The sequence below is a fragment of the Lolium perenne genome, chromosome 7 (genome assembly GCF_019359855.2).
Source record: "Lolium perenne isolate Kyuss_39 chromosome 7, Kyuss_2.0, whole genome shotgun sequence".
NCBI lineage: Eukaryota > Viridiplantae > Streptophyta > Magnoliopsida > Poales > Poaceae > Lolium > Lolium perenne.
Window position 1 is genome coordinate 326,363,065 of NC_067250.2, and position 21,025 is coordinate 326,384,089.

The window sequence follows — 21,025 nt, forward strand, 5'->3', positions numbered from 1 at the left end:
ATAAGATGTGGCCGAATAAAAATATAGTTTCACTAGAGGAACCTGATAATGTTGTCGATGAAGAAGGGGATGCCCAAGGCATCCCCAAGCTTAGACGCTTGAGTCTTCTTGAAATATGCAGGGGTGAACCACCGGGGCATCCCAAGCTTAGAGCTTTCACTCTCCTTGATCATATTGTATCATCCTCCTCTCTTGATCCTTGAAAACTTCCTCCACACCAAACTCGAAACAAACTCATTAGAGGGTTAGTGCATAATCAAAAATTCGCATATTCAGAGGTGACATAATCATTCTTAACACTTCTGGACATTGCACAAAGCTACTGAAAGTTAATGGAACAAAGAAATCCATCTAACATAGCAGAACAGGCAATGTGAAATAAAAGGCAGAATCTATCAAAACAGAACAGTACGTAAAGACGAATTTTTTAGAGGCACCAGACTTGCTCAGATGAGAAAACTCAAAACTAATGAAAGTTGCGTACATATCTGAGGATCATGCACGTAAATTGACATATTTTTCTGAGTTACCTACAGACGTAGAGACTCAATTTCGTGACAGCAAGAAAACTGTTTCTGCGCAGTAATCCAAATCTAGTATCAACCTTCTATTAGAGACTTCACTTGGCACAACAATGCAATAAAACTAAGATAAGAAGAGGTTGCTACAGTAATAACAACTTCCAAGACTCAAATATAAAACAAAAATACTGTAGTAAAATAATGGGTTGTCTCCCATAAGCGCTTTTCTTTAACGCCTTTCAGCTAGGCGCAGAAAGTGTGTATCAAGTGTTATCAAGAGATGAAGCATCAACATCATAATTTGTTCTAATAATAGAATCAAAAGGTAACTTCATTCTCTTTCTAGGGAAGTGTTCCATACCTTTCTTGAGAGGAAATTGATATTTAATATTACCTTCCTTCATATCAATGGTAGCACCAACAGTTCGAAGAAAAGGTCTTCCCAATATAATGGGACAAGATGCATTGCATTCAATATCCAAGACAACAAAATCAACGGGGACAAGGTTATTGTTAACAGTAATGCGAACATTATCAACTTTCCCCAAAGGTTTCTTTGTAGAGTTATCAGCAAGATTAACATCCAAATAACAATTTTTCAATGGTGGCAAGTCAAGCGTATTATAGATTTTCTTAGGCATAACAGAAATACTTACACCAAGATCACATAAAGCATTACAATCAAAATCATTGACCTTCATCTTAATAATGGGTTCCCAACCATCCTCTAACTTCCTAGGAATGGAAGTTTCAAGTTTTAGTTTCTCTTCTCTAGCTTTTATGAGAGCATTTGTAATATGTTTTGTAAAGGCCAAATTTATAGCACTAGCGTTGGGACTTTTAGCAAGTTTTTGTAAGAACTTTATAACTTCTGAGATGTGGCAATCATCAAAATCTAAACCATTATGATCTAAAGCAATGGGATCATTGTTCCCAATGTTGGAAAAAATTTCAGCAGTTTTATCACAGGCAGTTTTAGCAGTTTCAGGCAGTTTTGCTCGCTTTGCATTAGGAGTAGAAACATTGCCAACACCAATTATTTTAGCATTGATAGTAGGAGGTGCAGCAACATGTGGAGCATTAGCATTACTAGTGGTGGTAATAGTCCAAACTTTAGCTACATTATTCTCTTTAGCTAGTTTTTCATTTTCTTCTCTTTCCCACCTAGCATGCAATTTAGCCATTAATCTTATATTCTCATTATATCTAACTTGGATGGCATTTGCTGTAGTAACAATTTTATTTTCATTATCCTTATTAGGCATAACTATCAATTTCAAAAGATCAACATCAGCAGCAAGACTATCAACTTTAGAAGCAAGTATATCAATTTTCCCAAGCTTTTCTTCAACAGATTTATTAAAAGCAGTTTGTGTACTAATAAATTCTTTAAGCATGGCTTCAAGTCCAGGGGGTGTGTTCCTATTATTATTGTAAAAATTCCCATAAGAATTACCATAACCGTTACCATTATTATAAGGATATGGCCTATAGTTGTTACTGGAATTGTTCCGATAAGCATTGTTGTTGAAATTATTATTTTTAATGAAGTTCACATCAACATGTTCTTCTTGGGCAACCAATGAAGCTAATGGAACATTATTAGGATCAACATTAGTCCTACCATTCACAAGCATAGACATAATAGCATCAATCTTATCACTCAAGGAAGAGGTTTCTTCGACAGAATTTACCTTCTTACCTTGCAGAGCTCTTTCCGTGTGCCATTCAGAGTAATTTATCATCATATTATCAAGAAGCTTTGTTGCCGCCCCCAAAGTGATGGACATAAAGGTACCTCCAGCAGCTGAATCCAATAGGTTCCGTGAAGAAAAATTCAGTCCTGCGTAAAAGATTTGGATGATCATCCAAGTAGTCAGTCCATGGGTTGGGCAATTTTTAACCAAAGCTTTCATTCTTTCCCATGCTTGTGCAACATGCTCAGTATCTAATTGCTTAAAATTCATTATGCTACTTCTCAAAGATATAATTTTAGCAGGAGGATAATATCTACCAATGAAAGCATCCTTATATTTAGTCCATGAATCAATACTATTCTTAGGCAGAGATAGCAACCAATCTTTAGCTCTTCCTCTTAATGAGAAAGGAAACAATTTTAACTTTATAATGTCACCATCTACATCCTTATACTTTTGCATATCACATAGTTCAACAAAATTATTTAGATGGGCAGCAGCATCATCAGAACTAACACCAGAAAATTGCTCTCTCATAACAAGATTTAGTAAAGCAGGTTTAATTTCAAAGAATTCTGCTGTAGTAGCAGGTGGAGCAATAGGTTTGCATAAGAAATCATTATTATTTGTGTTTGTGAAGTCACACAACTTAGTATTTTCAGTATTATTCATTTTAGCAATAGTAAATAAAGTAAACTAGATAAAGTAAATAATTTTTTTGTGTTTTTAATATGGCAAACAAGATAGTAAATAAAGTAAAACTAGCAACTAATTTTTTTGTGTTTTGTTTTAGTGCAGCAAACAAAGTAGTAAATAAAAGTAAAGCAAGATAAAAAACAAAGTAAAGAGATTGGAGGTGGAGACTCCCCTTGCAGCGTGTCTTGATCTCCCCGGCAACGGCGCCAGAAAAAGTTGCTGCTAGCGTACAGTTGATGTGGGCATAGTAGCTTCCTTGTGACGGTAAAGCACTCGTCCGTTGGGAACCCCAAGAGGAAGGTATGATGTGTACAGCAGCAAGTTTTCCCTCAGTAAGAAACCAAGGTTTATCGAACCAGTAGGAGTCAAGAAGCACGTTGAAGGTTGTTGGTGGCGGAGTGTAGTGCGGCGCAACACCAGGGATTCCGGCGCCAACGTGGAACCTGCACAACACAACCAAATTACTTTGCCCCAACTTAACGGTGAGGTTGTCAATCTCACCGGCATGCTGTAACAAAGGATTAGATGTATAGTGTGGAAGATGATGTTTGCAAAGAACAGTAGAACAAGTATTGCAGTAGATTGTATTCGATGTAAAAGAATGGACCGGGGTCCACAGTTCACTAGTGGTGTCTCTCCCATAAGAATAAGCATGTTGGGTGAACAAATTACAGTGGGGCAATTGACAAATAAAGAGAGCATAACAATGCACATACATGTTATGATGAGTAGTGTGAGATTTAATTGGGCATTACGACAAAGTACATAGACCGCTATCCAGCATGCATCTATGCCTAAAAAGTCCACCTTCAGGTTATCATCCGAACCCCCTCCAGTATTAAGTTGCAAACAACAGACAATTGCATTAAGTATGGTGCGTAATGTAATCAACAAATACATCCAGATATAGAATTGATGTTTTATCCCTAGTGGCAACAGCACATCCACAACCTTAGAGGTTGCTGTCACTCCCCCAGATTTAATGGAGGCATGAACCCACTATCGAGCATAATTACCCCCTCTTGGAGTTACAAGTAATGACTTGGCCAGAGCCTCTACTAGCAACGGAGAGCATGCAAGATCATAAACAACACATAGATGATAGATTGATAATCAACATAGCATAGTATTCATTATTCATGAGATCCCAACAAATGCAACATGTAGTATTACAGATAGATGATCTTGATCATGTTAGGCAGCTCACAAGATCCAACAATGATAGCACAATGAGGAGAAGACAACCATCTAGCTACTGCTATGGACCCATAGTCCAGGGGTGAACTACTCACACATCAATCCGGAGGCGACCATGGCGGTGTAGAGTCCTCCGGGAGATGATTCCCCTCTCCGGCAGGGTGCCGGAGGCGATCTCCTGAATCCCCCGAGATGGGATTGGCGGCGGCGGCGTCTCTGGAAGGTTTTCCGTATCGTGGCTCTCGGTACTGGAACTATTATCGATGAAGGCTTAAGTAGGCGAAGAGGTAGGTCAAGGGGCGTCACGAGGGGCCCACACCACAGGGCCGCGCGGCCAGGGTCCAGGCCGCGCCGCCCTGGCGTGTCGCCTCCTCGTGGCCCCACTTCGTTTCATCTTCGGACTTCTGGAAGCTTCGTGGAAAAATAGGACCCTGGGCGTTGATTTCGTCCAATTCCGAGAATATTTCCTTACTAGGATTTCTGAAACCAAAAACAGCAGAAAACAGCAACTGGCTCTTCGGCATCTCGTTAATAGGTTAGTGCCGGAAAATGCATAATAATGACATATAATGTGTATAAAACATGTGAGTATCATCATAAAAGTAGCATGGAACATAAGAAATTATAGATATGTTTGAGACGTATCACTGCCTAACATGATCAAGATCATCTATTTGTAATGCTACATGTTGCGTTTGTTGGGATCCAATGAATATGGAATACTAGATTATGTTGATTATCAATCTATCATCTATGTGTTGTTTATGATCTTGCATGCTCTCCGTTGCTAGTAGAGGCTCTGGCCAAGTTGATACTTGTAACTCCAAGAGGGAGTATTTATGCTCGATAGTGGGTTCATGCCTCCATTAAATCTGGGACAGTGACAGAAAGTTCTAAGGTTGTGGATGTGCTGTTGCCACTAGGGATAAAACATCAATGCTTTGTCTAAGGATATTTGTGTTGATTACATTACGCACCATACTTAATGCAATTATCTGTTGTTTGCAACTTAATACTGGAAGGGGTGCGGATGCTAACCCTAAGGTGGACTTTTTAGGCATAGATGCATGCTGGATAGCGGTCTATGTACTTTATCGTAATGCCCAATTGATTCTCACACTACTCATCATGATATGTATGTGCATTGTCATGCCCTCTTTATTTGTCAATTGCCCAACTGTAATTTGTTAACCCAACATGCTTTATCTTATCGGAGAGACACCACTAGTGAACTTTGGACCCCGGTCCATTCTTTTACATCGAATACAATCTACTGCAATACTTGTTCTTACTGTTCTTTGCAAACATCATCTTCCACACTATACATTGAATCCTTTGTTACAGCAAGCCGGTGAGATTGACAACCTCACTGTTAAGTTGGGGCAAAGTATTTGGATTGTGTTGTGCAGGTTCCATGTTGGCGCCGGAATCCCTGGTGTTGCGCCGCACTACACTCCGCCACCAACGACCTTCACGTGCTTCTTGACTCCTACTGGTTCGATAACCTTGGTTTCTTACTGAGGGAAAAACTTGCCGTTGTACGGATCATACCTTCCTCTTGGGGTTCCCAACGGACGTGTGTTGTACCGTCACAAGCATACATTCATATGCCTGTATATAGTAGCGTAGAATATGTGAAACTTCTTCAAAATTAAAATAAAACACAAAATAAAATATAAAAGAAATAAAACAATACAAATTAAAAAGAAACCAGATTTAGGGAGGGCTAAAACCCTAACCTGCGGAGGCCTTTAGTCGTGGTTGGCCAGGAGAACCGCGACTAAAGGTCCTCCGCCCCGACGGATGGCTGGCGCCCACGTGGATGGGCCTTTAGTCGCGGTTCGTAAGCAACCGCGACTAAAGGGGGGGCCTTTAGTCCCGCATATTTAATCCCGGTTGCGCAACCGGGATTAATGACAGTTGCCAACCGGGATTATAGGCCCTTTTTCTACTAGTGGTTGTTTCTTCATAATTTTGTGCACAACCTGTCAAAGATGGGGGGTGAGGGAGGGCGAGCTCCGGTGGTCTCCAACGCACAAGGCGGGCCGTGAACGAGGCGACACATGTGGAACACGAGTGGTGGTGGAGGCCTTTCATGGTGGCGCGTTGACCGCGTGGTTGTCAAGCACAAGGTTTCGCGTAAATAAATAAAACACAAGTTAAAATAAAGCGAGTAAGACTAGATTAAATAGACTAACTAAGTAAAAACTATAAAGAAGTTGATTGTTTTTTGGTGTTTTGGACGCAAATAAGAAAAGTAAATATTTTTGTATTTTCGGATTAAAATAGTGCAGCAAATAAAAAACAAGATAAAAGCAATATAAAGGTGTTTCTTATGATAAAAAATGTACCAGGATTCATGGGTTCACTTGACTATTCTCTCTTTAAGTTGTGGTCGACAAATAGTAATTAGTCAATGAGATATAAGGATGCAAATAAAAGTATACGTAAGATCAGAAGTAATATGGGCATCACGTCCATATGAAGGTGCTCATAGGATAGGGTCTGCATACATGTAGAAGTAAGTGTATATATGTTTTGTGAGCGTTATACTATGTTAAAAAAAACGAAAATCCACTTCTGAACGCATATGCTCCCGCTACACATGAAAAATATTTTAAAATGTAAAAAAAACCTCAATAAGAACTTGGCGCATATATGTCAACATTATATATGTGTACGCCAAGTCTCGTAGAAAACTGACTTTTTTGTGTCCTGTGTAAAAAAGATAAAGTAATGTCTCGTGAAAAGATTTTTGAAGCATCAATTTGTTTTTGCACATGTTACAAAAAGGAAGCTCGCCAGTGATCGGTCGTCGTCACTCGCTCCCGCGTGGCCCTATATGGGCCTGGTTTTTCCGCCCAAACTGGAGTGTTGCTTTTTTTAAAGAAATGTACCGTGTTGTTTTCAGATTTGTAACAATTAGATAAAAAATTTGTTGTAAACTCACACGACATAATTTGTAAGATTTTTCTAAGTGATATGTTACGAAAATGTGTGTTTCTTGATACGTTGTAAACGGATGACTTTTTTGTTGTAATTATTTGTGATTTTTGGTGTAATTGTTTTAGTCATGGATACTTTTTTCGTAGAGACGTTGTATATGTTCGTTAGTTTTGTAACAAATGCGTATAAAAGTTATAGAGAAAGCATGTCAGAGATGTTGTAATGTTTAGTTGTAAATTATTTCTTAACAACTTTTGAATTATTTGCAAAAATATATTTTTTAGTTGTAAATAGTCTGTGGTTTTTGTGGATGATGTTTGCGACTTTTGTTGTAAACACCCAAATTATTTGTGGCCTGTGTTGCTAATTATTGTTGTAAATATTTTACTGGTTTGTTCTAAAGATATTTCTGGAATGAAAGCAGACTTTTATTCTAAACATTCAAATAAAATAATGTTGGTTTTTGTTATTAATTATTGTTGTAAGTATGTTTCCGATTTGTTGTAAAGATATTATTGCATGGAAACTGACTATTATTGTAAACACCCAAATAAAAAATATTATTTTTGTTGTTAATTATTATTGTAAATATATTGATAATTTGTTGTACATATATGTGAAGATTTACTGTGAAAATTTTGTTGTAATACTTTTTATTTTTTGTGCACAAAGCGGCGGGTTTTTGTTGCTATACTAAACAACGGGTTTTGTTGTAAATATCTGAAAGTTTGGGGGCAAAGGGAAACACGTGTTCGGTTTAAACTGATAGGCTTAGGACCGCGGGTTGATTTTCCAAAAACCAGGCGGCAAAATGCAAAAATTGGAATGCTGCTAATTCTGGACGCCGGATTACGATCGAACGGCGCTGGTACGACCGATCCCCACGCGCGGATCGGCCGACCGACCATACAAAAAATATCGATTTTCCATGAAACGACTTTCTACGCACATATACTATCGAGATGTACACGTCAGTTTTTTGTTCGGATTTTTATTGAGACTAGTTGAATGCTCGTGCGTTGCCACGGGTCATCAATATCTATTCTATGACATGCAAAAATAATACATATAAAGTTTCTGGCGGTACCCAATACCATATTAATCATTATTTCAACAGCAACGCCTCTTTTATCGAAGGGAAGATCTTGCAGTTTGCATCCATCCGCGGCACATATGTATCAAGTATTCAAGGAAAATCCTTTTCTTTTCAAAAAGAACAGTATAATATCTAATATGGCAGCATATTCAATATTCCAAGGAAAGATTGTCAGCCTGATACCTCTCGCTAAAATACCTTAGAGAATCCACCATTGGCCCTAAAGATTCTAAGTGTTATACAACTCACACCAGCCTATGAGCATTTTTTCCTACCAATTTATTTTACTCTGTAGTAAAAAGTTGTCAAAGAACTTGTTTTAATTAACATCAGCAGGGTATTGCTCCTCTTCGCTGCAGAGTGGTGGCCTAGCTCTGAAAGATGTGTGCAACTCACCTTTTGATCGTTTCCCTGCTTCGCTATTATTAATGTATACTACTCGTGCAACCATATTAGAGCGTATATGTGCAGCCCTTTTGCTGCTAAAAATTATGCCCCTAAAATTATTACCTGGCTTGTAAATGAGCCACAATTTCTCTGGCCACAGTTATGTGCTAATCAATCATGTCATGTAATATCAGATCAATGACATATGCTTTCAAAGTTCAAGGTACTAAGTTTTCTGAGAAAATGCGTGCACTATTTCCACTTTAACTCTCTTGTAACATCGCTACTAAAATTAAGAACTAAAAAGTTACATATTTCTTGCCCAAATATATCAACAAAGATGAATTTTGAAATTAATTGGTTCTAGTTGCCAAGATAACTTAGATTGAAAAGGCTCCAAACATGTTACATATACCACTCAAGGCCGACCGTTGTTGTTGTTGTTGTTGCACATAATAGAGAGATAATTCCATGCCACCAGCCTCCATGCTTAGGTAGTTCTGAACCACCACTATCAGCATCACCAACAACAGTAAACACGCTAGCAGTGCTGCTGTAGTTAGCTAGCCAAGACGGAGGCTGAGCTAGGTTAAACGTGTAAATATGCCAAATGGATGCATATCACACTGATTGATCCTATCTCAGCTTACGTTTAGTGCAGGAACTGTGGTGCAATAGGTAATTCTTTGAGTTACTTTTAGCATCTTCAAGTGTCATTCTTCATAAAATCTCCCAACACATAGCACTCTTGGCATGTGAATTTTCTACAGAAAATTAATTTATAAGTTCATCTATGCTCGCAATGATCTAAAAAGGAACCATTCATAAGAAAGGAATAGTGTGTCCACATGTACGAGAGTATATTAGTAATGCATGCCAATTAACATGTTTAGGCTGGCCTTTAACTTTCTCTTTTTATAAATATTTGTCCGGTCTTTAATTTTCATTTTTCATGGATTGATATACTTGATGCATTATTCCAAAATCCTATGAATTTTAAGTACTGGAAGTTAATTACATGAACATAGGTGATCCGAGAAGAAAAAATCATAATAAAGATAGTGTTATATAGAAAATCTTGTAAGCACATATGCAAAGAAATTCACAAACCTCGTGTAGAGAAGAAAAATGTCAAACTCTAATTTATAAGCTTCTCTACACAATGTATGTTAGCACTAATCGTGTCATGATGTATCTGCATATTTAGCTTTTCTTTGTTATGCATGTAACTTAGATGGTCTAGGGAGTAGCTAGTCGTTGAAGCTTCGGTGAGGTGCGTCGATGAGGCGAGATGCCGGGCTGCCAGGAGGTGCGGCAAGCAAGGCGAGATGCCAATAGCAGAGTGAAGCTGCAGCGCTGTGCGAAGCGGCATGGTCGTGTGAAGTGGCAATGCGTGAGGCCGGACCCAGTTCGGCTAGACCATGAGTTAGGAGCCGAGAGAATTGGTGAGTGTGTTAGTGCATGCATCACTTTGTTAGCTGAATGACCAAGTCAAGAGGAGCTGCACAAGTAGTGGGCGTGACCGTGCATGCAGCTAGTATTCAGTTAGTACGTGGTGTTAGTGCCGAGCGTGGCTCAGTCTATTTAAGGTTGTAAAGCATGTTTATTAGCTAATGAGAAGAGAAGTGAAAATGTAATATTTGATGGTACCAAGGGAGACAGACACGGCAAAGTTTGTTCTTCTTCCCTTGGCTGTATGTGTGCGTGTGTCCTAGGTGATAGAGACAAAAGTGAGATTAGAGTTCAGAGGTGAAGAAGAGAGACACGAGAGTTACAGGAAAAAGAAGATAGGGGTTGAGAGATTCAGCCCCAACAATGTCTATTTGGTAGAAAGAAAATGTCAAACATCAAAAGACTGTTGTTGGCAGAATACACGGTAAAGTGAAATATATGGTCGGCAGTACAACCTGTATTTTCTTAAACTGGATAATCAAAGGCAACTTCATATGGTAACGTACCAGCGGAGAAAATTTAGTGAAAGCCAGTCCTCTAGGTACTTACTGTAGTGTTCATGCTGCTCAACTTTTTCTCAACTTCGACTTGTGGAGTAGGTCTGCATAGCAAGATAGTGAACAAGTCAGGAAGTGCTTGATGTTTGCAGAAGCAGTAAGACTTGCATAGGTATTCATGGGGCATCATGCAAATTAATATGTTGAGTTGCTGACAATCAGCAGCCGAACAACACACTTTTTTACCAGGTAATAACACGGATCTAATTTAAAATTGTAAATAATTTTCAACTAAAATTGATGTTTAATTCTATTATACCAGATTCAAGTATACTTATAAAGGAACAAGAACCACATTTCAAATATAGCTGATGAGACCAATAAGAAACAACCATCACACAATACCACAGAATCCATGGGAAAATGATGGCTAGATCTTACTGGACATACCTTCGAAGGCCTGTGGATGTGCATCTTTTACTTCACAGAACATTTCATATGCTTCTTGAAGTTTGGTGTACTCTTCGTTCAATGAACTTTCACACTGCTAGCAATGCAAATTACATGTCATCTTTCAGTTGTATGTAAATTAGTAAATTAATCGAGAAACTGTAAGAATTTTGCGTGAATACCTCTTTGGAAGTGTTTGATAGTACTTTCAGCAAATGTGTGCCTGCACATGAAAATAAAATACTGAGCCTACATCCTAAATTAATATGAACATTTACTTTTCAGTAATCAGATATGGTGTAAGGCATAATTGTTCTTGCAAAGAGACAATTGTTAACTATGAGTACTATTCAAAGTTCACACGCGGTTACCTTTCCTTCTCCGCATAGTCTGAATATCTGTTGCACCACTGTAAGGGTTGAGAAAAGTGAAAAAAAAGCAGCAAGGTTATGCGCTTCAAACTTCACAATTTGTGTAGTACCATAGAAAACACAGAGAGTTTCTGGATTTAACAAATCATGTATCGCATGAACAAATTCAAAACCAACAACTGTTGCAGAGGCTGACCTGAGTCTCATATAATAATTATTATGAAGTAACAGAGTTCAGTATGAACTGGTGAATTTTTATAGCATGCCAAATGGAAATCCGACAGGCATCACCAAACGAATATAGGTCACAGATTCAGCCGACAACATAGATGTCACAATAGAAAGTGACAAACTATAATTCACTACAAGTCTACAGACAAAACCGTCAGCACGAAGCACACACATATTAGGCTACTTGTTTTTAACGCTAGCACAAACAATTTCGGAGGTGAACACCAAGAAAATAGTTACCCGCACCTGGCGCTAAACTGCTTGCACATCTTCTGTCCATCCTGGATTTCTCCGCCCTTGATCAGCCGTAGAAGGCCCACTATCTCCCTCAAATCGCTGCATCGGTCACAAAAAGAACCCGCGCAAAGAAATTAAAATTTAGACAAGTAAAATCGAAGGAGAAAGTTTTGGACGTTCAACGGGAAGCGATGTAGAATATAGGGGACTTTCTCCCTTGTCATCATGCTTCTCACCACACCAACACTCGGTCGACGACAAACACGACGCTGAAGATCAAGACGAAGGAGAGGCGAGTCCCCAACTCGAGCTTCATCGGGAGCGCGGGCTCAAGAGGGCACCAGCAGAGCCCTCTTTGTCGACATATGCGACGGCGTGCCATCACAACGGAGGAAGACGATGGGAGCAAGGACGCGGGTCCTAGAGGGTGTGGTCACCGTCGCCGCCTCAGAGCGCGGGAGGAAGCGGCCTGGGTGAGGCCCGACTCTCCAAGATGCATGTCCCCGCTGGACCAGGAGATGCATCTGGCCCCCCGTGTCATATCCAGTCTGGAACAAACTCCTCTTTTCCAGAATCGGAATTTGGGACGGACAGGCCAAAGAGAAGATGAGCTGAGAGGGGAGAAGAACACGATTCATCTACCGCCGGCCAGCGATCTAAGGCTCCTCTACGATGGCGGCAAGGAGCTGGTGCAACTGCGGGCACTCTGAAACTCCCAGGCGGCGACCATGGGCGGAGAGCATGTGTGATTGTGGGCGGAGAGTAAGTCGTGATTGTGCGGGATTGGCAACAAATATCTGATGATATCATTCTTTGTATGACTTGCCTTATTACGTATGTAGAGAAAGGAAATACTATTATGGCAATTTGATTGAGAATCGCTTTGATTCCATATATCATACTCGGGGAGTAGTGAAAAAATGATCGGACAAAGCGGAGACTGTGAGATCAGATTGAACGGACAGGATGACTTCAATGACGACCATCAAAGTGCGTTGAGTGTCAAACGACCAACTCTCATTTAATAGTAAAGATTTTCAACTACGCTTAAAATACATTTCATAATCCGGGAGCATGTCAAAACGGCTTGTCTAAAAAAAAAAGGTGCAGATAGGTGGGCTCTATGTTCCCATCCGCATTCGGTGCTTGCTGAAACGGTGTTATGTGAGGCCGGTTGTTTCTTCAAAAAAAAAGAAGGTCCTTAACTGTACAATTCCTAGCCTTAGTTATTGTGATTTGTTTCCAACCATAATTCCTTAACTACAATTCCTTGCTGTAACTCAACACGGATGGCAACAAATCGTGACGATCACAATAGTAATTGAGAATCGGTCTACGCCCAAGGCCCAATCAATCCTCCACCATCCAGGATGATCGAGCTTTCGAAATTCAAACCGCGCGCGCCTCAGTTAATTGCGCGCGCCTCAGTTACGTCGTGATCTTTTTCAAAACGGCAACTCCGAAATCGCAAGAGATTTCGGAACAACCAGGATGCATACATGCAGGGTAGACGACGACTGCGGCGAGAAAAACGCAGAGGATCGAGGTCGTGCACTCGTGCGCTCGATCTGCACGTCGCCCGCGCGCTCTCCTTAAATACTGAACCCCTCCTCCACCCAGCCCACCATCACCACAACCCTGCCAAACCCCGCAAAGCCTCAACCACCGTCGCTCCTCATCTCGTCCGCGACCATGTCATCGCCGGCGCCTGAGAGGAGGCGCTCCACGCGGCAGCGGCCCAAGCTGTCCTACGCCGACGCGGACTCCGACGCCGAGCCCGAGCGCGGTGGGAAGCGCCGCCGCAATGCGGCGGTGAAGCCGGGTACCCGCAAGAGCGGCCCCGCCAAGGGCGAGCCGAAACGGAGGCGGCGCTTGGCGGAGGAGGGTGACGCGATCGACGACGACGACGACATGTGCGCGTCGGAGCCGGACGCGGAGGAGATGCAGATGGCGGAAGAGGAGGAGGAGGCCGCCGCGCTGGAGGCGGCGGAGCGGGCCAAGGCGGGGACGCTTCGCACCATCAGGAGGAAGAGGAGGGTGGCGACGAGGCCGGTGAGCAAGCAGAAGGAGGAGGAGGAGGACGCCTCCGAGGCCGAGGACCACTTCGTCGGCGTCGACCCGATACCAGACGACGAGGCGCGGCGCCGGTGGCCCGAGAGGTACAAACCCAAGGTAATACCTCCATCCATCGATCCCAGCCTCTCATCGTGCAGATAGATCCTATCCTAGGCATGTTCTTCCATATCTTTATAAATTATTATTACGATGGCTGAAGATAATCACATCTACCTTTATTTTCTTTGCAGGATTCTGACCATCCACAACTTACTACTAATAAGCGTAAAAAGCGGTATGCATGCACCTGTTTGTGCCACTGTAATTCATACGCCTCAATTTGAGGTGCTTTTATCTAACACGTACACGCGCGCTAACTGAAACCCTTGTACATGTTGTCTCTGCATGCAGGTCTAATGCGCCGGAGGAGGAAAAGGAGAAGCGTGCTCGGTGCCACTACAGATCTGCTATCGTGGAAGGTGTCAATTTTGATCTGGGCGATGATGTCTACATCCGGCCGGTAAACAACCGTGATCACCTAGCCACTTTCAGGATCGATTGCCATTATGCATTTATCCTTTTGCTAGAGCATTCATAAATGCATGGTTCTAGTGCACCTAGATGACTAGTGCAGCTCGTTATGTTAGGTCCTCAAGTCCTTTCTGTTTCATGCATTGTTGGTGCAAGCATGCAAGTAAACCAGCAGGTTCCTAGCCTATACTAATTCTGTACAATGCTGAATTCAGTTTATACCTGTGCTATATTGTGTAGGATAATCACCTCGAATTTTTTTTTTTTTTTCACCTAGAAAAAATGATGTGTAGGATAAAGATATGTGTGTAAATCAGGTTCTGAATGTGCTGAACCATAAGAGCCTGGGTGTACACTAGGACCTACGTATTTCTCTGTTGGGTTCCTTTTCGCACAGCCCTTCTAGTGTACTCCACTAGATATTGTCCACTCATTAGAAACTTGCTATGTGCTCCTCTGCTCTTCATTTGTAATAAGGTCCAGCTTTGGAGGAGCTCCTCTGCACACTCATTTTCTCTCTTCAGTTGTTATGCTATTTTTGTTTGCGGGGAAGCTTGTTATGCTAATTGCTCAAGTCCTTTCTGTTTCGTGCACTGCTGGTACACGCATGCAAGTAACCAGCAGGTTCCTAGCTTGTAATAATTCTGTACTGTACTATACAATGCTAAATTCAGTGTATGCCTGTGCTATACTGTTTTCGATCATGAGGATAAAGATTATGTGTGTAAATCGAGTTTTAGTGTGCTGAACCTTCAAGCATAGTTGGACACTAGGACTACATATTTCTCTGCTTGGTTCCTTTTCGCACAGCCCTTCTAGTCTACTCCACTAGATATTGTTCTCTCATTAGAAACTTGCTCTGTGCTCCTCTGCACACTCATTTTCTCTCATCAGTTGTTAAATTTTACTGTCTTCTGTGTTATTTAGCTTTCTAAGAAATGCCCTGAATGTTTTTGCACTGTTTTCGTTTCTTTTGTGCAGACCATTGAGGGTCAAATATTCTAGTTTACTCTTCTGCATTTTATCTTGTTGGGTCGCTCTACTTCAACCAACAATGGTAATCATGTTATTGTTGTTTTGAGTGGCTGCAGGCTGGTGATGGCGAGGATGATTACATTGGAAGGATTACCGAAATTTTCCAAGAAATTGAACGTGGATCATATTTCTGTTGCCGTTGGTTTTACCGTGTGGCTGATACGGTATGTGTCAAGCATGTTGTGTTCTTTTTTTTTCTAAATACACTTCAGCTTGTGTCTAAGACCAATTTGCAGGTTATCACATCCAATGTGTGGAACGTTCCTGATCATGAACATGATCATAAGCGTGTTTTCCTTTCAGAGGAAAAGGATGATAACCTGGTTGGGTCAATTATCTCGAAAGTAAATATTACTTATGTTGGCCCAAACGTAAGTGTTTCACTCATTCTTTCAATTTAATGAATGTGTGCTACATATTACCTCCCATTTTTCTGCTGATTTTTACACTTTGCTTTATGGTGAAACAACTGCAGTTGACACAACCAGAAAAAGCTGAGCTTATATCAAAGTGTGATTTGTATTATGATATGGCGTATTCAGTGGCATATTCCACATTTGCCAATGTGCCACCAGGTAATCATCTCTAGTTGTTTTTTTTTATGTTGCCATCATCATACTTTTCTTTTTGTTGCCTGTATGCAACTTATATTAAAACTAAAATAACATAGAATCGTATGGTCTGAGCATAATTTTTTATTAAAGCGGTACAATACGTTACTTGTTTTGATCATCTGAACTTCAATTGCTAAAGTAAAAATTCATAAATATTGTATACCATGATATTTTCTTCGTGTTTGTTGATGACGTAATCTTTTGTAGAAAATGTTGACCCAACAGGCAGCGAAACGACATCAGATATTTCTTCTGACAATGTTGACTCTTCTAAGGAAAAACCAGTTGCTGATCTTGTGGTATCACCTGATGCACAAATGGAAACAGCAACACTACTGGATCTATACTCTGGCTGTGGTGCCATGTCAACCGGGCTTTGCATGGGTGCTCCATTGTCTGGCTTAAAATTGACTACTGTAAGTTTTCTGCTTAGTAGTTTTAGGACTTTCATTGGCCTGAAATTACTGTAATAATTGACAATCTAATTATTATTGTCTTGTGCAGAAATGGGCCGTAGACATGAACAAATATGCTTGCGACAGTCTAAAGCACAACCACCCACGTGCACAGGTACTAACTGCAATTGCACTAAATCACATTCCTTGTTTCACCACACATGATAGCTTGTATGATTTAACCTCTAATTTGTAGGTACGAAATGAGAAGGCCGAGAATTTTCTTAAACTCCTTCAGGAGTGGGATATACTTTGTAAGGAATATGCTGTCCATAATAGCACTTCTCTACCGCGGATTTCGAATGATAATGAAGATGACGAAAACGGAGTAAATGAATCTCTTTCGGAGGGTACATTTGAGGTTGAGAAGCTTGTTGATATATGCTACGGTGATCCAAATAAAACTAAAACAGATGGCTTGTGTTTTAAGGTACTGCAGGATCTATCGTTAGAGTTTCTATTTCTGTAATTCTATTGGATTTAGCGGTTACTTTTATTCTTTATCTTGTATATTTAGTTATGTACTATATTTGTTAATTTAGAACATTCGTACGTAAAGTTTGGTTGACGATATATATATATATATATATTATTTATATAGGTACGGTGGAAAACATATGATTCTAGTCATGATACCTGGGAGCCCCTTGATGGCCTTAGGTTGGTATCTGCTTCATTACAATCCTCTTTATTTTCTTTTTTCAATATATCTTACCCTACTTAACATTTCAGAGATTCTCCGGAAGCTATTAAAGAATTTGTGGAGAGTGGATATAGGGAATCCATTTTACCCTTGCCTGTAAGTACATCCATCCTTCTTCCTTTTGGGATCTTGATCTTGTGCTACCTATTAATGTATTTCTAATTCCAAAGGGCCATGTGGATGTTATTTGTGGTGGTCCCCCCTGCCAAGGAATTAGTGGCTTCAATAGACACCGGAAGCATAAAGATCCGCTGGCAGATGAAAAAAACAAACAATTGCTTGTGTTCATGGACATTGTCAACTACCTCAGACCTAAATACGTTCTTATGGAGAACGTTGTAGATATTTTGAAGTTTGCAGAGGGATTTCTTGGTCGTTATGCCCTGAGCCGACTTGTCGCCATGCGTTACCAAGCTAGACTTGGAATGATGGTTGCAGGACGTTATGGGCTACCACAGTTTAGGATGCGAGCCTTTCTGTGGGGAGCTCTACCTTCCGTGGTCTCTCTCTTTTCATATGCTCTTTTTTTTACCTTGTAACACTATTGCTAAGAATGTTTATATGGTAATGTAGGTACTTCCAAAGTTCCCCCTTCCCACACATGATGCTATTAATCGAGGACAACACGAGCCAACTGAATTCACGGTACGAGAATACATTACTAGCACTATGTTATTATTATTATTACTATTATTATGTCTTGCTAAAATGATGTTCTGTTATCAGCAATGTCTAGTTGCATGTGATGAAAATGAATCTAAGGACTTGGAGAACGCTCTTTGTCTTAGGGACGCCATAGATGATTTACCGAAGGTAGGCAATGACTGTTTTCGTTGTATGCTGGGGTCATTTTAAAGTGCTGCCTGACCATTTGTGAACTTCTATCTCGTTATAAATGATATTGTTTTTCTTCAGGTTGAAAACCATCAACCTGAAGACATTATTGCATATAAAAGTGGACCCAAAACAGATTTACAACGCTATCTCCGTCTCAACCGTAATGGTAAGCCCATATTTATGTAATGAGTTTTCAATTCATTTCTTATACCTTTCAAAGAATATACAGTGTCATGTATTTCTTGTATTTTCAGTCATGTTGGTGGTTCAATGATGTTACGTTGCCATAGTTTTCAACATTTATTGTGTGTCTTTGCAAGTGAATTTCTTTATTAAGTCTCTATTGTGAGTTACCTTGCTCTGTTATTCATTTTAAGACATGAGGGATGACTCGGTTGGAGATGCCCCTCCAAAGGAATGCCAGCTATTCGATCATCAGCCGCTTCAACTGAATAAGTATGATTATGAAAGAGTGAAGCAGATTCCCCAAAAAAAGGTAAGTTAAGGCTGAACCCGTCATTCTTTTTGTCTACCATAACCTGTAATTTCTAAGCAATTATTGTATTCCAGGGGGCAAATTTCCGCGACTTGAAAGGTGTCAGGGTTGGAAAAAATAAAACCGTTGAGTTTGATCCGAATATTCCTCGTCAATATCTTTCGCCGGGGAAGCCTTTGGTAAACCTGTTGTTGTTTAACCAGTTGTAACAATGTGTATATTACCCATGTTTTAATCACCCTTGCTTCTCCTGTAGGTCCCTAATTATGCTATGAAGTTCTGCAAGGGCAAGTCACTGAAGTAAGCATACTGACTGAATGTGTCGTATTATTAGTAGAATACTATCAATAATCCTTGTTGTCTTGCTTTGCAGACCATTTGGACGCCTGTGGTGGGATGAAACCGTCTCGACTGTTGTGACCAGAGCCGAGCCTCACAACCAAGTATGATATTGATAAAACTTTCGGTCCTTGTGTGATTCTTTAACCTGCCAATATATTTTGTTTGATGGCTACTTTTTTGCATGCAGGCTATTTTGCATCCCAAGCAGGACAGAGTTCTGACCGTTCGAGAAAACGCAAGGCTGCAGGGCTTCCCGGATTACTACAGGCTGTCTGGCCCCATAAAACAAAAGTGAGTTGACCTAGTATGTTGACATCTGACGTAGTGCATCAGATAGAATAGACCATCACTAGATTGGTTTCTGCAAGGACAGTAGATTTGGACCTTCTTTGTTCTCAAGCTTAGTTTTATGTTGTGCATTTTTTACACAGATATATCCAAGTTGGGAATGCTGTCGCTGTTCCCGTTGCCCGAGCCCTGGGGTGTTCACTCGGAGAGGCATACCAGCAGGGTGAATTCAGTGGAGACCAGAGCCCCTTGTTTAAACTGCCTGCGAACTTCATCCCTGCGCCTCAAGCAAGAGTTGCAAGATTGCCTCGAGGATCTTCTGCAGGCGAAGTAGTGGAGGAAGAATAGTTTTTTTGATCGACTGTTGATTTGCATCAATATACTTGCTGTCGAAACATTTGTCATTTTGCTAGAACAACTCATTGTCGAGCTCAAGAAAAGGCTGCAACTTGTAGCCAAGTTCGTTTATTTTATCATTTGCTACTATATTCATTCAAACGTTATTATTGAAATGGAATGGTTGGTCTTGTTTATTCTGATTAAATCTGTATGGAAGTGTTATCTATGTTTCTGGCGCACTGCTGCTGCTAAATCACTTATCGTCCAGAGGCAGCTTTTATGGCTGAATCTGGAACTCTTGCTTTCGTAAGATTTGTGCCTTGAATTCTCTGAATGTGCTTGATCTATCTGTTAGTCTGAATTCTCTGATAGTTCTTGAATTGTGTACTGCTGCTACTGAATATCTAACCTGTTAACTATTTAGTCGGGATATTGATATTTTTACAAAAAAATGACAGTTCCTTTTTACACTGACCATGTTGTCTGACAGATGTCTTCCACTGTAATACCTGAAGGAGCTCAGAGTCCATAAACATTTAATTCGACTTCTACAACAGAAGGAATCCTTTGTAATTAAGCCATGCTGCGCTTGTTAATTATGGCTCAAGTAATATGGTTCTAGCTTCGTCCTTACTCCGTTGCTGCAATGTGACCATTGACTTGAAAAGATACTCAAACTTATACAACCATCAGAAGTACATGAAAGAATTGTTAATTAATGAAATTATTCAAACATCAGAAAATGTTCTAGCAGTTCCTAAGAATAATAGTAACTGTTTACAGCCATTAAAACAGGATTAGAAATCGGCAATGTGCAAATACACAGGGATTGAACCATATGAACTTTTATAAATCTAGATGGTACACGAATACATATGTAGGGATGGCTTTCACGTTTCAGAATTCAGAGCTTGGACTAAAAGCTATTTTGGTTAAATTTGTTAGCCCACCCAAGCATAGAAACAAATCTCTAAGGATCTCTAAGCTCCATGTGTTTTGGAGCCCTGTGGTTGATTGGGGCACCGTCGCTCATTTTGGCCTTACCCATCGGCACCTCATCGCATTCTGTGGCGTGTGTGATTTTGGTGGGTCTTCCTGTCAGCGAGAAGATGTGGATGCGTCTGGTGTGTTTCTCTCCTGAAAACGCCTGAGTGCCTGACCGACCTTTTGTGTCAATTAATGGGTAGTTGATCTGGTTTACTCCTAGTTTATTGTTGATCAGATGCATTGCAATTTTTTCTCAAGATCACAAGGTGTTGGATGAATTGCATGAGAGGTTGTCACCCGTATAATTTTCATGCATCTAATTACAGTAATCAGAGGACCAATCTTAGATTATTAATGCTCAATAGAGACCTTGCCTCTAGCAAGCTCCTGGTATACATAAAGTCAGCTTTGTGTGTAACTGGTAAAACTCCTAGATTGATCTGTTGAATGCAGTCCTATATACCCAGTTCTCTCTAAACTCTGAAGTGCGGAGGCATTTTGCCAAACTGTAAGCTTAAGATGTAAAATTATTCAACCATTTGCTTATATTATACAATATAACTCA

At 40.4% G+C, this 21,025-nt stretch overlaps 1 protein-coding gene across 1 annotated transcript; it reads left to right on the top strand.

Moving 5' to 3' along the window:
- Nucleotides 1-13,420: 13,420 nt before the first annotated feature.
- LOC127319197 (DNA (cytosine-5)-methyltransferase CMT1) lies at nucleotides 13,421-19,620 on the top strand. Its single transcript, XM_051349424.2, has 21 exons — nucleotides 13,421-13,950; nucleotides 14,085-14,128; nucleotides 14,245-14,353; nucleotides 15,456-15,563; nucleotides 15,636-15,770; nucleotides 15,875-15,974; nucleotides 16,221-16,429; nucleotides 16,518-16,583; nucleotides 16,665-16,898; nucleotides 17,070-17,128; nucleotides 17,201-17,267; nucleotides 17,342-17,671; nucleotides 17,745-17,816; nucleotides 17,898-17,984; nucleotides 18,087-18,174; nucleotides 18,386-18,504; nucleotides 18,579-18,683; nucleotides 18,761-18,804; nucleotides 18,878-18,947; nucleotides 19,034-19,137; nucleotides 19,278-19,620. The coding sequence occupies exons 1-21, from the start codon at nucleotides 13,471-13,473 to the stop codon at nucleotides 19,480-19,482; spliced, it is 2,835 nt and encodes a 944-aa protein (XP_051205384.1). The 5' UTR covers nucleotides 13,421-13,470; the 3' UTR covers nucleotides 19,483-19,620.
- The last annotated feature ends 1,405 nt before the right edge of the window (nucleotides 19,621-21,025 follow it).